This window comes from Monodelphis domestica, chromosome 5, assembly GCF_027887165.1.
Source record: "Monodelphis domestica isolate mMonDom1 chromosome 5, mMonDom1.pri, whole genome shotgun sequence".
Lineage (NCBI taxonomy): Eukaryota > Metazoa > Chordata > Mammalia > Didelphimorphia > Didelphidae > Monodelphis > Monodelphis domestica.
Genome location: NC_077231.1, coordinates 171,061,089 through 171,079,454, shown reverse-complemented (window position 1 = coordinate 171,079,454; position 18,366 = coordinate 171,061,089). Strand labels below are relative to the sequence as shown.

General features: G+C 33.3%; 1 protein-coding gene across 2 annotated transcripts in view; it reads right to left on the bottom strand.

Moving 5' to 3' along the window:
• The window catches only part of HBP1 (HMG-box transcription factor 1), a 32,392-nt gene that overhangs the window by 5,317 nt on the left and 8,709 nt on the right, over nucleotides 1-18,366 (bottom strand). Inside the window, exons 4-9 of one of the 2 annotated variants that reach the window (XM_056799522.1) lie at nucleotides 15,384-15,522; nucleotides 14,919-15,030; nucleotides 14,720-14,829; nucleotides 14,124-14,280; nucleotides 12,424-12,568; nucleotides 6,843-7,169 (exon numbers count right to left, since the gene is read on the bottom strand). In XM_056799522.1, the coding sequence (XP_056655500.1) occupies nucleotides 6,843-7,169; nucleotides 12,424-12,568; nucleotides 14,124-14,280; nucleotides 14,720-14,829; nucleotides 14,919-15,030; nucleotides 15,384-15,522 (990 nt within the window). The remainder of the gene's footprint in view (nucleotides 1-6,842; nucleotides 7,170-12,423; nucleotides 12,569-14,123; nucleotides 14,281-14,719; nucleotides 14,830-14,918; nucleotides 15,031-15,383; nucleotides 15,523-18,366) is intronic. The other variant, XM_056799523.1, reaches the window with a different exon arrangement.

Genomic DNA, 18,366 nt, shown 5'->3' with positions numbered 1-18,366 from the left:
CAAATATATTGAGAATGAAGTCAAATTTATAATACTATTAGTCATTCCCTAACTGATGAATGGTCAAAGGACAAGAACAGGCAGTTTTCAGAAAAAGAAATCAAAGATATGTATAGACATATGAAAAAATGCTCTTAATCATTGAGTAGAGAAATGCAAATTAAAACAATTCTGAGGTACTACATATCACACTTACTAGCTTGGCTGATATATTTCAAAAAGCAAAATGACAAATGTTGGAGGGGTATGGAAAAACCAGGGCACCATGTATTGTTGTTGGAGGTATAAATTAATCCAATCATTCTGGAGACTAATTTGGAACTGTGCCAAAAAGGCTATAAAACTGCACAATAATCTATGATCCAGAAATACTACTACTAGGTTTATATCCCATAGAGATTCTAAAAAAAAAGGGAAAAAAAGGAAAAGGACTTATGGGTACAAATATTTCTATATAGCAGCTCGTTTTCAGGTAGCAAAGAAATAGAAATTGTGGGGATTCTCATCAATTGGGGAATGGCTGAACAAGTTCTGATATATAATTGTGACAAAATAGCATTATACTAAAAGAAATGAGATGCAGGATGATTTCAAACTTACATAAACTCATGCAAAGTGAAGTGAACAGAACCAGAACAATTTCACAGTAACAGCAATATTGGCTATTCTCAGCAGCAATTCCCAGTGACTTGTGATGAGAAATGCTCCAGAGAAAGAACTGACAGAAACTAGATGCTAACTGAAGCACATTACTATTTTTCTTGGGTTCTGCTTTTTGTTTTGGTCTGTTTTCTTTTGCATCATGGCTAATATGAAAATGTTTTGCATAACTGCACACATGTATGTAATCTGTATCAAATTGCTCATCTTCTCAAGGAGGGGAAAGAGAAAGGAATTTGAAACTCAAAATGAAAAACAAACCATCAAATGTTAAAAATTATTACCTGTAATTGTTAAATAAATATACACACACACATATATGAATGAATTATCACTTTAAAATTATGTAGAGCTTATTGGCACCACAATTATAATTCATGTGATGATCATTTTCTCTCCATTAACCTTTTTTTAAATATATGACAATTTAAACTGATATATACATTCTAGTTAATAAAATTTATGAACTAAAAATATACTGACTAGAACTATCTGGTTAAAATGTTTTAAAAGAAGTAATCTAATGGTATCTGAACTGGATAACTAAAATAAAAAATATATACATTGAAATCTCAATTCTCTCAGTAATGCATTAAACAAAAAAGATATGGATTATAAGGTATTCCAAAAATAGAGGTGCATGAAGAAAATAATTATCAAAAGGCACAGTAAAATTTTGGTATTTGACATGTTTTAAAAATTCAATACACCTTGTAACCAAGGAATAATGTTCTAAATTGACTAAATAAAATTAAAAAAAAAAATTCAATACACATCCTTCAGGACAAAAATAGTACTCTCAGATTTGTGGAATTGACTAGGGAAAAGGGAGATTCATTTAGGTAAAATTAAGTTTTTTTAATAATGGAAAATAGCAAACAAAAGCAATCGTTTTGTCAAGATGGTTCTCACACAAGAGGAGAATTGAGTTTTGTGTGAAAGTAAAAAAGATCATCAGTTGAAATTGTGGGGTGAGGGGGAGGAGGAATGTACAAGGACAGAACACGCATTGTCTCACTTTGGCTTTGGCCAGTAGGGAGGACAGAATTCTCATAAGTATTTTTTGGCACATTTGCATTCGGCCAATGTCTGCCTGTAGTCAATCAATTACCTTTGTCTCAAACCATAGGGGAGCAAATGAAGTAATAAGTCTTTACAATCTGAGATATTACCACAAAGCAAGAATTTCATACCTGGGGTAAAACTCTAGTGCAATTATACCTGGGGTTTTAAGAACTAATTGACTTAAAAACATTTTAATAACAAATAAAAAGTCAAATTCAAGAATGGCAAACTTGTAAAAACAAGACCAGCACTACCCACTGATAGAAAAATAAAAACAAGTATATGTAAATTATCTGTTAAAAAAAAATATGAAGAAAATAGAATGTCACATGATGGCATTAAAAAATCTAAATAAATTTGAAAAAAATGAAACGTTCTTTATATAGGAATAATATTGTCTGTTGGTAGATGGGTGATGAACTTGATTTACATTCTTTGTTATATCTACTTCTACCAAAACCTAAAAATTCCTAAAACACACATTCTTATGGGAGAAGCGAAGGCAAGTTATGGCGTATATTTATAACAGAGTATGTAGATTCAGAAGACCTGAATTCTAATCTTGGTTCTGCTACTTAACAAATCATGTGATCATGAGCAAGCCATTTAGCATCCTTGGACATTAGTTTCTTTAGACATCTAATCCAAACCACTTAATCTATATATCCTAAGGTACTTCTGGCTCTGTCTTCCTACACAAACCTAAGTCTGAAGAACAGAAAATTAGTTTCTAATTTTCCCCACACTCTGAGGAAATCCTATGGTTAGGGAATATAAAGTTAGTGCTACAGGGCTTTGCACACCAGTCTAACTACAAGGTACCTGCAATAAATGACTCATATTATAAAAGTACTTCCTGGTGGTTTTACCAGAAAGAAAAGATGGACAAGTAAACACTTCTATGCCAGTTTTGGAATCCCTCCTAAATCCTTAAAAGAAAAATTGAAGTCACAAATGGAACACATTCTAGAATAAAGTTTGCTAAAACAAACCATGGAGAAGCAAGTTTAGAAGCCAATGGATGCTGTTAGAACACAACTAAACAAAACATGGAAGAAAGAAGGGGAACTGAAAATATTGGGGTGGTGGAGAACAAAAGAAGGAAAAATTATAAGCAATTTGACAAAGTGAAGTTCTTAAATTTTAAGTCTAAAAAACGGTAATTCACAAACATGAAGAGAAAAGCCTATTAAGAAAATAAAGTGAATGTAAAATTTTGTCATATTAGCTAGAAAGTTTAGTAAGATGTCTAATTTAAGGATACTCTTAATTCTTGAACATATTGATTTCTTCCTTATTAAATTTAATTTCTTGGGATAGTGAAAAATGTAAGTTAAAAACTAAGGAAATATCCTTCAGGAAAAGAAATTTTCATCTAGCTAAAGTGGTTAATCAGCAAATTTTAAATATTTTCAAAAATATTCCTGCTGATTTAAGTTACATCAGCCAGCCAGGTCACTAAGCTATTTCTCCCTTCCCCACCAAACATCCTTGACAAGACCATATGAGGAAAAAAAAAAGGAACTTATTGTTTTTATGCTTTTTTTTTTTGCTTTTGCTTAGAGAGACTCTGCCCCCTAATCCCCACTTGTGTAAAGAACATCTAAAAGATGAACTTCCCTAAATTTTCAGACGCATTATCCCACTTAAACATTCTTGATAATGAAAATGTAACATTTTTTTTTAATTGTGTGCCAATTTGGAACTATGCCTAAAAGGCTTTAAAAGAATGCATGCCCTTTGACCCAGCAATAACACTATTAGATTTGTACCCCAAAGAGATAATAAAAAAGGGTTGTACAAAAATATTCATAGCCATGTTCTTTGTGGTGGCAAAAAAAAATTGGAAAATGAGCAATATCCATCAATTGGGGAATGGCTGAACAAGTTATGGTATATGATAGTGATGGAATACTATTATACTATAAGGAATGATGAACTGCTTGATTTCTATATGAACTGGAAAAGACCTCCCTGAACTGATGCAGAGTGAAATGATCCAATGTAATGGATTTTATTACTAGTGGCAATGCAATGATCCAAGACAATCTGGAGGGACTTAAAAGAATGTTATCCATATCCAGAGAAAGAACTGTGGGAATAGAAATACAGAAGAAAAACATATGATTTATCACTTGTTTATATGGGCATGTGATTTGGTGTTTGGGTTTTAAAAGATTGTTCTATTACAAAAATGAATAAAGCAGCAGTCATCAAAACAATTTGGTACTGGCTAAGAGACAGAAAGGAGGATCAATGGAATAGAGTTGGGGTAAGTGACCTCAGCAAGACAGTCTATGATAAGCCCAAAGACCCCAGCTTTTGGGACAAAAATCCACTATTAGATAAAAACTGCTGGGAAAATTGGAAGACAGCGTGGGAGAGATTAGGTCTGGATCAACACCTCACACCCTACACCAAGATAAACTCAGAATGGGTGAATGACTTGAACATAAAGAAGGAAACTATAAGTAAATTAGGTGAACACAGAATAGTATACATGTCAGACCTTTGGGAAGGGAAAGATTTTAAAACCAAGCAAGACTTAGAGTCACAAAATGTAAAACAAATAATTTTGACTACATCAAATTAAAAAGTTTTTGTACAAACAAAACCAATGTAACTAAAAGCAGAAGGGAAGCAACAAATTGGGAAACAATCTTCATAACAAAAACCTCTGACAAAGGTCTAATTATTCAAATTTACAAAGAGCTAAATCAATTGCACAAAAAAATCAAGCCATTCTCCAATTGATCAATGGGCAAGGGACAGGAATAGTCAGTTTTCAGATAAAGAAATCAAAACTATTAATAAACATATGAAAAAGTCTTCTAAATCTCTTATAATCAGAGAGATGCAAATCAAAACAACTCTGAGGTATCACCTCACACCTAGCAGATTGGCTAACATGACAGCAAAGTAATGAGTGCTAGAGGGGATGTGGCAAAGTCAGGACATTAATGCATTGCTGGTGGAGTTGTGAATTGATCCAACCATTCTGGAGGGCAATTTGGAACTATGCCCAAAGGGTGATAAAAGACTGTCTGCCCTTTGATCCAGCCATAGCACTGCTGGGTCTGTACCCCAAAGAGATAATAAGGAAAAAGTCTTGTACAAGAATATTCATAGCTGCACTCTTTGTGGTGGCAAAAAACTGGAAAACGAGGGGATGCCCTTCAATTGGGGAATGGCTGAGTAAATTGTGGTATATGTTGGTGATGGAATACTATTGTGCTAAAAGGAATAATAAAGTGGAGAAGTTCCATGGAGACTGGAACAACCTCCAGGAAGTGATGCAGAGTGAAAGGAGCAAAACCAGGAGAACATTGTACACAGAGACTGATACACTGTGGTATAATCGAACGTAATGGACTTCTCCATTAGTAGCGGTGTAATGTCCCTGAATAATCTGCAGGGATCTAGGAGAAAAAACACTATCTACAAGCAGAGGACAAACTGTGCGAGTAAAAACACCGAGAAAAAGCAACTGCTTAACTATAGGGGTTGAGGGGATATGATTGAGGAGAGACTCTGAATGAACACCCAATTGCAAATACCAACAACATGGAAATGGGTTTGAACCAAGGACACATGTGATACCCAGTGGAATTGCGTGTCGGCTATGGGAGGGGTGGTGGGAGGGGGGAGGAAAAGAAAATGATCTTTGTTTCCAATGAATACTGTTTGAAAATTACCAAATAAAATAATGTTTAAAAGGAAAAAAAAATGAACACTATGGAAATAGGTGTCAAGTGGTAACATTTGTATAACTTGGTGGAATTGCATGTCGGCTCTGAGAGGGGAGAGGGAAAAAAATTTGTATCACTTAGGTCTTATCATCTGTTACCATTTCTATTTTGGGAACACTACTGTCAATTTTCAGTATTTAGATAGATTCTCTACCAGACAGAAACCAAAGAACTTTGTAAAAAGAAATCTCAACTGCTTAAGAAATATACCTAAAAAGTTGTAATTTTAAAATGAGTTTGTAATAACTGCCACAAATGCTGGTAATTATGTAACATCTATGTAATGTCCAATCAAGAATTCAGTATAATATTTCACTTAAAAAAAAAAATTCCAGGGGGCAGCTGGGTAGCTCAGTGTGTTGAGAGCTAGGCCTAGAGACGGGAGGTCCTAAGTTCAAATCTGACCTCAGACACTTCCCAGTTGTGTGACCCTGGGCAAGTCACTTGACCCCCACTGCCTAGCCCTTACCACTCTTCTGCCTTGGAGCCAATACACAGTATTGACTCCAAGACGGAAGGTAAGGGTTTTTATTAAAAAAAAAAATTCCAAAACATACCTAAAAACCCATTTGCCAGTATTTTCATTGTGTTTCTCCATGTACTTTTATGCTTTTATGATTATTGTAAAGCACAGATCTTCACCGGGGGGGTGGGGGAGAGAGATGAGGGAAGAAGGAGGAGTGATTACATTTCCCTACAAAACAACCTGCTGTCAGAATCCCTGTATATCCATGTCTAGACAGATTTGTGTAGTACATCAGTGCCGGGGGGTTTCAAGCTCTAGCAGTACTGTTAAAATACACACTAAAAGGAACCTGTTTTAATAATGAGAACCAGAACTTCTATGAATAGTATCGCTCTCCAGGGGACTTGGTGATATAGTCATATACCTTTAATACCAAGTCATTATCCATGCAACTGATGTCTCTTATAAAGCTACAGATTCCCATTCAACCATAGTAGGAAATTTACTTCTTCTATATTTCTTGATTAGTTATACATTATCACTTCCTTTTTTAGAAACTGTATAATAGAGTCAAAATGGTCAACCTGCTATCCCCCATGTCTGTAACTCCCCCGCTTTTTGGAAATCTCAACAGTGGATTCCGAGGCTCACTTTACATGTCACCTCATACAAAGAAACTACTTTGTATATTTTTGTATTTAAGTATCTGTATTCATATTACTTCTAATTGATCATAATCTCCTTGAAGAAAAGGACTTTCATTTTTTTCTCTCTCCAACGACTTACCATAGTAGGACCCTAACAAATATGTATTGAATAAAAGTGAAGGTACAGATAAACATCCAAGTAATGATGAACTTTAATAAAAAACACTGTCAAAATCAAAACAAAGAATTGCTTACCTGTTATCTTTCCCTGGATACATCTGAGTATATTCAACTCTGTACTTTTTGGCAAAAAGCATAAAGGCATTCATTGGTCTTTTGCACTTGTTAGGAGAAGTGGCACTCACAGTACTTGTAGTCCCTGAGCTGTGGCTTTTGACAGCTTTACTATACAAAGAATCAGAAGAAAGCTGTGATGATCCAGCAGAGGCGCAGTTTTTGCTGCATTCTGATCTTTCAAAGTCCTGACTACCCGGTCCTCCACAAGATAAAGATGCACGACGCTGACGAGCCATGCTACTTAACACATAAACAGCAGAAGAATCCATAGGTGTGAAGTCATAACTAGAATTATAAAAATAAATATTATTAAAATGGCTATAATTAAATGCAAAACATTTCCCCTTAATTTTTAATACTCTGATTGTTCTCAAATAATCTTGTTTTTACTTGCTTGGGCACATGTTGTATTTTCCCAATAGAAGACTTTTTACTTAGCTTCCCCAACATTTAGTTTGATGTGCTTGGCACATAACAAATGTATATTCAACAAATATGCATTGTCCTTTTTTTTTACTAATTAATTTGCCCTCAGCATCTAACAGATAAACTTTTTCTCTATGCCATATTTAGTATTTGTTAGTCATTCAGTCATTAATGATATCACCACCCATTAATGATATTACTGTCCTTAAAACTGATTATACTGAATAGCTGAGTTATCTGGAGATCATCTGCCAGAATACTATCAAGAACCTCTTTTTTGAGGCTTTTGATCAGTCAAGATATCAGAATATCAATTCCTTTAATTCTCCTTAACTTCATTCAAAGGAACATTCTTCAGTCCCTTACTCAGAACTCATTTTAATTCCAACAAACTTATTTACCTGGTTTTCTAAACCACAACAGATTAGGAACAAATCATGTAAGGAGGCATGGAAAAAGGGATAGAATTTTTCTAGAGCAATGGTGTCAAACGCAGATAAAAACAAGGGCCATTGATCCACAAGTAAGGATTCCTGAAGGCTGCATATTGACTTAGTTTTAAAATGTAATGTTACCTTGTAATGTCTATTTATTTTGTTTAATAGTTCCCATTTACATTTTAATCTGGCTACACAAGTCATGTGTTTTATACCTATAGACCCCTTAGATTCTGTGGGAATTCATGAACTTGGAGAGGGAAAAAAAAATTACATCTTTTTCCCCCCACTAGTCTCAAAGTTTAAATAACTGAAATTTCAATTATTTGAAAATGCTATTCTGAGAGTCTGCAAGTTTCACTAAAAATACCAAAGATGTCCATGACAAAAAAAAAAAAGTTAAGAGTCCTTATAAAAAGGCACAACGATAGCAAAACTTTAGAAAAATTATATAGACAATATAAAAATAAAGTAGTCTATGGTACTTATTTTAATTGACCTCTAATGGTCTAAATAGGTATTTTACTAAATAATTAGCATTCCTCTTTGATATATTTTTAGAAAGACTTCAATGGAAACTTATTGCAATTTTAAAGATTCTGTTAATAAGGTGAAGTTTCCATTGGAGGCAACTAGGTAGCTCAGTGGATAGAGTGGTAGGCCCAGAGTAAAGAAGATCTGTGTTCAAATCTAGTCTCAGATACTCACTAGCTATGTGACCCTAGGCAAGTCACTTAACCTCTGTTTGCCTTAATCCACTGTAGAAAGAAATGGCAAACTTCTCCAGTATCTATGCCAAGAAAAATCCACATAGGATCTCAAAGTCAGACACAACTAAATAATTACAACAAAGCTTCAATTATCTGAAAAATTCAGTGATGTGCATTCCCTAATGATTTTCAGATAAAGCACACATTGCTTATAATAAACTCAAGCAAGATAAAATCAGAATCATACAAACACAGAGAGCCACCACTAATATAAACAATGGCTTAGGTATGACAAGTGTCTTTACTATTGACACTATTAGGCCTTCTGTCAATTCTTCTTGACTTCCCACTTCCTGCTTCTCTACTCTTTTAAAATAACCTGGCAATGAATCAAGAAAACAAGTGATCTGTCAAAATAAGAATAATTGAACATTTCTAGCAGACCATTGGGTTTTGTTATAAATAAAAATCAAGAAAAAGTTAAATATGTGTGATTGTCACCCACTACTGTAAATAGCACACTTAAAGTGGGGAAATAAATCTTTAAAATAGAATAATAATTTTCATTGGAGCATTTAACATCCAAAGGATATTCAAACACACATTATGATTTAACATCGTAACATTCAAAAACTTCAGAAAATCTTACTTTAAAATATGTTCTTCCTTCAAAATTACTTTACAAGATTACTAGCTGATATCTCTGGTCAGACTTAAATTAAATACAAATTACTTGATAGTTATCATGTTTGTAATTATTTTTTAAGTCTTTTGGACTTGACATCTAGATAAATTTACTAATACAGGATATTACAAAATTCAAATGTTATGGGATGCTTATAAGATAAGAAATAGCTAAACAATAAGCAATGGTTAGTTTGTACACCAATGCAACATTTTTCTTTTAAATCAAGATTTTAAGGTTTGTGAGTTTTATAAAAATATGAATCTCCTCTAGTCTGATAAGCAATAGAAAAAGAAAACTATTCTTTGAATATCTTAGTAAAGCCTTTTTAAATAAACTCCAAATTATAATCTGTATTGGAAAAAAAACATCAAATTTAGTCAGGACTAGAATTTTCATTTACTATCTTGAATTACTAGACCTTGAGTTTGGAAACAGAGGATCTGGGTTCAAAGCCTACCTCTGTCATTTACCTGGTTTACTTTGGGCAAATCACTTATATTCTCTTCCAACTTTCTTAGTTCATGAAAAATAATTGTATTTTGAAATACCCAAAACCTGAAGTGCCATTAATTGATAAAATTTGATAATCCTGCCCCCTAGTGGCACCAGTACTACATATCACTAATTCAAATTTTCAGGTTTCCTCCACCCCAAGATTTTAAGGTCCTCCAGTTTTATAAATGGGTGAAAACTCAAGTAACTAAAAATAGTTAAATATTTGATTATGCAATTTCTATAGTTTTGACCTGTAAAAAAACTTTGAAATATATAGAACATCAATTTTCTAAAAACCATTTTTTAATTTACTAATGCTAGAAATTCAAAAGAATAAAAGTCTGTTTTAATAAACATTAACAGAAATTCCAGTTCTACCAAGGGAAAAAAGAAGTCTCAAATGTGTCTGATGCTCAGAAAGTAGTTAACTATCAATGCCTCAGGTAAGGCCAATTAAGATATGCTTAAAACATCTAAACTTCCATTGTGTACCAGTAAAGTATTGCATTCGTCACATCAATTTATTGTTTTCCCCAGATGTGAGATAGCTAGAAATTTTTCAGTGCCTTTCCTTATTTCACATTTGGCTGAGAAACAATTTAGATTTCTCCTTTAGTCTTTGTCATTTGCATCACTTTCTTACTCCACAGGTAGAAGATATTTTTTATTTGTTCTTTTCCTAAATAGAACTCATGCCAAAGTTCAGAACTCACTCCTCCCAAGGGACATCTAGATGATACAGTGTTAGACCTAGAGTCAGGAAAATGCAAGTCTAAATCTAGCTTCAGGCACTTACAGCTAGTGTGACCCTGGACTTAACATGTTTACCTCAGTTTCCTGATCTGTTAAAATAGCACAGTAATCTCAGGGTTCTTATGACAAATGAGACAATATTCGTACAATGATTTGTGATTTAATAAATTCTATTATTATTTTTATTATAAAAATTCTAACGACTTTCCCATTATTTTACCAAGTTCTTAAGTCAAATTATTAATTTCCCCTTTTTATAGAAGCCTCTAATGAAAGGAACCAGTCTATTCTATAATTAAAATTATTTTGCTTTAAGAAGAAATTCAGCTACAAAATAAGTATAGACTCTAGGCTTCAATATTTCATTGTCTCAGAGAATCTAGGCTATAAGGAAAATGGTCTTAATACACAGGAAGATACTCAAATGTATCTCTGATCACATCAACTTGGATGTTCTCTTCAATGATTCAGACTAAACCCATCTTTGTTTGTTCACAATATGTCTTTTGTTCATTAAGTTCTTTACCTGAGGCCTACCTAACAAGCAACAGCCTTCCTCAATTTCTTCTGATACCTGACAATAGATATCAGTGGAGTACAACTGGTTACTCACCTGCAGTCCCTCTCTCTGGGACCAATCACCAGAAGATAATAAATGAAATTATGACTTGGTATTAATTCTACCATGTTTTTGCTCAGGCAGAAAGAAAGAACACATATTTGTTCTCTCCTAAAAGCCAATCTGTTTAGTTCAATTCAACAAGCATTTATTAAACTCCTATTATTTGCAAGGCATCAAGCTAGATGCTCATACATGAAAAATACTCTAGATCCTACCTTTAAAGAATGTTCAGTCTAATGGAGGGAATACAACATGTAGATAAGTACACTTGAGATAATAAAACAGAATTTACTTTCTCCTAAAAAAAAAAGTCATCTTCAAACTTTCCTATTTCTGACAAGTACACCCCCAACTTCTCCATGGCTCAAGTTTTTGATTCCTCATTTTCTCCTCACTCCACATATCTACTTGCAAAGTCTCATCAATTCTACCTACACATCTTTCACTTCTTTCCATTCCCAGGTTCAGCCCCCCATCACTTCTAATCTGGGGCTACTACAATGTCCTCCTAATTATTCTTTCCCATCTCTAACCTATTCTCCACAATACTTCCAAAGGGATGGTCTAAAGCAGTGGTTCTCAACCTTTCTAATGCCGTGACCCCTCAATACAGTTCCTCATGTTATAGTGACCCCAAACCAAAAAATTATTTTGGTGGCTACTTCAAAACTGTAATTTTGCTACAGTTATGATTTGGAATGCAAATACCTGATATGCATTATATGTGTTCTCATTGCTACAAATTGAGAGGTTGAGAACTGCTGGTCTAAAGCAAAAGTTTGACCATGTAACTTCTTTCTGTTTGACATTTAAAACCCTTCACACTTAATTTTGTTATATATTTCTCCTTCACAAACTCTCTGGGTCCAGACAGACTGGCTTCCTTGTTGTTGTTCCCTAGAGAGTTATGCTTTGACGGTCTCCCCATACCACCCCAATCTTTCATTTCCTTCAAAACTCTAGTTAAATACCAGCTCTTCTTTGAAGCCTTTCTGAATGCTACTGCTTCCCTTCCTCCTAGATTACTTTTATTTATTTTGCAAATTATCTCCCTAACACAATATAAGTTATTAGAGGAAAAGAGCTCTCATTTTTATCTTTATATTCTCAATGTCTACTAGCACATATTAGTAATTTGATAAATGCTTATTGAATGAATCATACAATTAAAATCTTATATGTTTCATACAAGTTCAAAGGCTACACAACTCTCCAGACTGCAATGTTATTTTATTTACCCTAATACTTTCATTTAATTTTATTACTCTTTATAATTTCTCCTAAACAATTTTTGATAATGGTATTCAAAGTCAGTTTATGCCCCAGTAAATATTCATCTTAATACTATAGCAACTAACATAAAATGTTATTTAAAAATTTTTTTAAAAAAGGAGGAGTCCAAGATTACCTTTTAAATGTATCAAAAACACCTGAATCATCAAAATTAATGGCATCGGGGTGTCCAGGAGGTAGACATACATCGCCAATATGAACTTCACAGCATGGAATGCCATGCTGAACCACAGTCAGGCTTGGATAAAATGATGACCAACCTATAGTTATATATAACAGTAACATAAGCAGGCTGATGCTATACCTAATTTTTTGTTCCCCTTCCCCCAAAAGCATCCTTTTTGCTTACAGATAGTTTTCTGTTACATCTTAACTACAAAGTGTCAAATTAATTGTTAATTAAAAAACAAATATATATATATATTTATTTATTTCTGATGCTGGTCATTAGCACTAAGTAATTATTTCCTCCATAAAACTAATGTTAACAAAAAAAATACCATAAAATGATAACTGACATTCATGATGATGACACCAGGATTTTTAGCCCAGTAAATACTTTCTCAAATACTTAAAATTAAATTGTTTTTCATAATATTATTTAAATACATTTACCATATTCTACTTCTCTAAAAATTATTGATTCAAGTATGGTACATTTGGTAACTCTAATTATCTAATTATGACGCCACTATTCACTGGAACACATCAGATAATACCCATACATTTACTGCTGGTGTAATTTTTTTGGAGGGCAATCAGGGATAATATACTCTTAAGACTTATTAAAAATAGTTGTTTAAAAAACTTACTGAGTAGAATTATTTGTAACAACAAAGAATTAGAAACAAATGTTCAACAGTTCATCAATAGCTGAATGGTATAGTAACAGAATGGAATGCTAAAATGATGTTAAAATTATGAATTTTAAACATTCATAAAGGTTTATGACGCAAAAGGAAAGAAAGAAAGCAGAAGCAAAGGACATCATACTATCATTACATGTGACTATATTTTGTCAGTAGAGTCTATGACCAATCTAGGACTTAGTTAAATCCTAGGGAGTTGAGGCACAAAGAGGTTAAGTGATTTGCCCAGAGTCACAAAGGTAGTGAATCTCAGAAGTGGAATTTGGCCTTCCTGACTCTAAGCCTAGCATTCTATTGAATTATCAATTAGCTGCACTGCCTCAACACTATATAAATATGACATTATATGACTAAGATTAAGAGGCAGTACAGTATAAAGACAGTGAGCCAGCCCAAGAATCAGGAAGTCCTCAATGCCCCATGCAACTCTCTAAGACTCTTGAGCTGCAGAAAAGCTTTCTAATTACTCTGGAAGAAAGAATTTTGTCACTGAAAGTTCCCTAAACACAAAGAAATCACAGGTCTGATCCCATCCCCATTTCCCTATCCCCAAAAAGTTTATAACTATATAAAAGGAAAAATGTATAGACATTTATTTATATTCATTAATGGGCAAATAAATGACAGAAGATAGTGTCAAATAACTAACAAGCTTGACTAACAAGCAAATAACAATGTGTATGCAACAAAAAAAACCCAAGTTTAAATAATTGCAAATAATGTCTTTTAATATGTCAGATAACAGGAAAATAAACATTAAAGTCACTTTTAAATAAAAAAGACCATCCTATCTTTATGATCTGCTGTTAAACAAACATGTAACATGTCCTAAAACAAATGTTACTGAAATGAACTTTTCCTTTGAAGTTCACAAACATCACCAAAGTCATAGAACATTGAGAAGTGTTTAAAATATTTGCTTTGAAGTTAAGCGTTTCTACCTTACCTTTATTTTTAACATAGAAAGGGTGGTCCAGTTTACACTCAACAGTAAGTAAACCATCTTCCACTGTACCAGGATCAAAAGTCAACTTCAGCACAGACTCGCCAAATGAAACACTTTCTTCATGAGATAACAACTTTAGACCATCAGAACCATAACCCTAAGAAAATATGTACACTATGAAATATACATGTTGACTAATAGTCTATAAAATTTGGCTTTTTTAGAGGTTTTCAGGAAGTAAATGAATGTAATTAATTCTCAAGTAATTAAAGATGAGAATTTCTACTTTGTAGATTACTTATTTTAAAACTAATGTGCCATCCCCCTCCACCCAAATATGAAATTGGGATATTTGTTGTGATGTATATAAAACCAAGTTTATTAAACAAAAGCAAATTAATTTTAAGGCAAAAAAAATTATAACTCCTTCCATCCATTGCGTCCCACTATTATGTAAGGGTATACAATGATAAATACACTACCAAGAATAGTAACACCTAAAATGTGTGCTATATTAAAATAAAAATTACTCATGGATTCTATGTTAGGGAAATGAAAATAGTATTTCAGAAATATCTAAATAACTAAAGTCCTACCTTTTGAGTACTCACAGGGAGATCTTCACTATCACAGCTCTCAGATCTAGCAAAATCTTCAACATCCTGCCATTCTTTATTGCATCCCTTATGAAAACATAGACGTGTGCCTAAAATTTAAATACAAAAAAGAAGCCAAATATTGAAATAGTATCTTACAAGGACAGGATCTGCAAAACAACACACCACATACTCTTACCTTTCAAAAAACAATGCCAGACAGTGGAAGGCCAAGAATTGCACCATCCCAAATCATCATCATCTGAGAGGGAGGACATGCAGAAAATTCCAGATTCTGATTCACTACTTGCCTAAAAAGAAATAAATAAATGTTTATATCAGTTACTAATTCCTGCAATTAATATTCATATTAAATGTAGTATCCTCTCACCTGACCGATTTTCTAAACAGAAACAGTCCCCTAAAGTTCATTTCTAAATTAACTTGGAAGCTATATTTTCCCCACTATCACCAAATGTACTAGTACTTTATAGTTAATACTCCTAAATCAAACCTGCATCTCTAATAAAATAAGATTACTTCAACATTTTAAGTTATATATAATTTCATAAACAAATCAGAGGAAGAAAAGTTATTTTATTAATGGAAAAAAATAGTATAGTTTCTTTTGTCAACATTTTTAGTCTTAATGAATAGAACTCACCCTTTCATGTCTGACTGATCCTTCATCTTTCCAATGATGATTAGAGAAAGTAGTCTCACCCTTGGAAGAAGACACTGGTGGAGGACGTGCATAGGAATGTAAACTTTTGCTAGTAGCTATGATGTGTACAGGAGATGATCTAAAAAAAAGTATTTTAAATTTAAAGGCCATGTTCTTTGAATCAACCTTTCCTTTTGACAAGTTATTTCACATTAAATATTAATGCCACTGCACAAAATTCTCATTTGGAAAATAGCTGAAGACATGTTATTCCCAAAAAGTTGTTAACAAAGGTAAACTCATTTATTTTTAAAAACCTTATTCACATTAAATTCAATTTCACAGTTTAACCACTGAATGGTATCTCAGCAAAGTACTTCATTTTCTACTTTTGTATACATTCATTCAGAGGAATTTTCACAATGCTAGTGTTCCCTATCTGTGCTCCACTCTTATCCTCATGTACACAGAACTCTAAATGTGCACTGTAAACATGAAGTTGACTGAACAAAATTTACCTCAATGAAGCAATTTATTTAATCAATTAAAATGTTTAACACTTATTTGGGTCTATTATCTTAAGTTTACCAAAGTTGAAAGCAATTATCTTTAGCTAGTTTTCTTGTATGTGTATCCTGTAAGGACACAATTCTATAGCAGTCATGGAAGTTTTAAGTCATTTTTTGAATATGAAAAGTATATTAGATAGGGGGCAGTTGGGTGGCTCAGTGAATTGAGAGCCAGGCCTAGAGATGGGAGGTCCTAGGTTCAAATCTGGCCTCAGACACTTCCCCAGCTGTGTGACCCTGGGCAAGTCACTGGACCCCCATTGCCTAGCCCTTACCACTCTTCTGCCTTGGAGCCAATACACAGTATTGACTTCAAGACAGAAGGTAAGGGCTCAAAAAAAAAAACAAATAAATAAATAACATATATATTAGGTAGAATTATTCTTTTTCTCCATGATCATGAGAAGGTTCAGACAGGACTTGGAGATTAAAATGATAATCTTATATGAGGAACATAATTAGAAATATATAGAAGGGTTAAGATTAAAAAGCAAGACTATAAAATTAATTTCTATAGACTTAGAATTCTGAGATTGGGGCAAAAAAGCAGAAAGTAAAAGCAAGGCCTAAAAGGGAAGTACTCTCTCTCTAAGGGGCATAAACAGAAAGGAAAATAGGCACACAAACTAAAAAAAAAAATCAAACTACAAATTTTGTTCAGTGCCAATGAGGGGAGCAACCAGGTAGCACAGTTATAAGAGCATTAGGCCAGAAGTCAGAAAAACCAGGGTTCAAATCTAGCCTCACACACTTCCTAACTGTGTGATCTTGGGCAAGTCACTTGACCCTAATAACCAAGGTTTTGCCACTCGTCTGTCTTAAAACTGATACTATAATACAAGATAAAGGTCAAAAAGAAAAATAAAACCACACACACAAACACTGTGACATGCCAATGAGGATTCTTAAGAGAACTTTCTAAATCTCCCATTCCCATTTTCTTGGGACCTCAAAATTCATTTTTTTTTCTTTTTTCTAATAACATATGGAGATAACTTTTAAATCAAGATTCCTCAGGACTTGTTGCTGTTACCTAGATATATGATGGACACAATGCCTTTTTCAACTACGGTTTGTTTTGTATGTTTACACACAATCCATATTTATTCCAGTGAATGCTGGTATCTTGTTTAATCAGCTTTCTTTTATTTCTAATTAGATTGTAAATGTTTAATTTATCTTGCTTTTACTATTTACATAGAATCAAAAATTAGATTCCACTGATATCACTGTGAGAGCAAATACTTGATCCATCTGGTTCCTCCCTTAACCCATATTTAAAAGAAAGGCCATGTTCTAAAGTTCTAAAAAAAAAATGTGTCTGATAAATCAATGTAACACACTATATGTTGCTTTATCCTTCCACTCTTTGTATGAAGTGAGAATTTACCTCTCCCTTTTGGTATGGTATTATTACAAGTTTGGCTATACAAATATCAGGAACTAAAAGATTTTATACACTATATAGGAAGTTGCTTATATAGCCATTGATTTGTTAAAGGCAGGTAAGACACCTGAGAGGGACTTGTCATCTTGTTCCCAAGGGGAAAAGGGAAGCACAGAAATTTCTGCAGAGAATAAATCCACATCTTTGGAGGAGAGGTGGGGCGTCCTCCTTTAAATGTTTATTTATATTTATTTCCTTCTGAAGAATTGACTCCACTTTACAATAACCATGTTTCATCCTCATGACATTGCTATAAGATGAAAAATAACTTCAAACTGGATGAAAAAAGACAATTAACCAATAAAAAAGGATTATAATGCATGATGGGTTTCTAGAATTGTGCTGAGATTTGGATGCCTAAAGAGACTATTTACACTAGTGTGCTACATATACTAATTTCTGTTGTTGTTTAGTTGTTTTCAGTTGTCTGGCTCTTCATGACTATGTGTGGGATTTTGCAAAGATCCTTTTTGTGGTTTGCCATTTCTTTCTCTCAATTTATTTTACAGATGAGGCAAATGGGGTTGACTGACCTGCCCAGGGTTACACAGCTAAGAAAGTATCTCAAACTGAATCTGAATTCAGGTCTTACTGGCTCTAGGACTAGTACTCTATCCACTTAGCTGCCCTATGCACTAGGGTTACACTAATCAAAACAAGGATGAATCCCATTATCTTGACAAATGACAAAAATCAATATTCTGGTTTATTCTCTAAGAAACACTAAGCAATTAAAAAAAAAGATTTTCTTAAAAAAAGATGTTTTTTTTGAGGTAATGTATGTAGGTTTGAGGTATTGTATTTGAGGTAATGTAATTCTTTCTTATGGGATTTCAATTTTCAATTTCCCTATTGCTTAGTTACAGGTCAATGAAAGTAAAATGGCTTAAAATTCAATCTAAATGATTCTGATATAATGCTAGATAAAAGAAACACTACATGAATATGGTCACTAAGATAAATATAG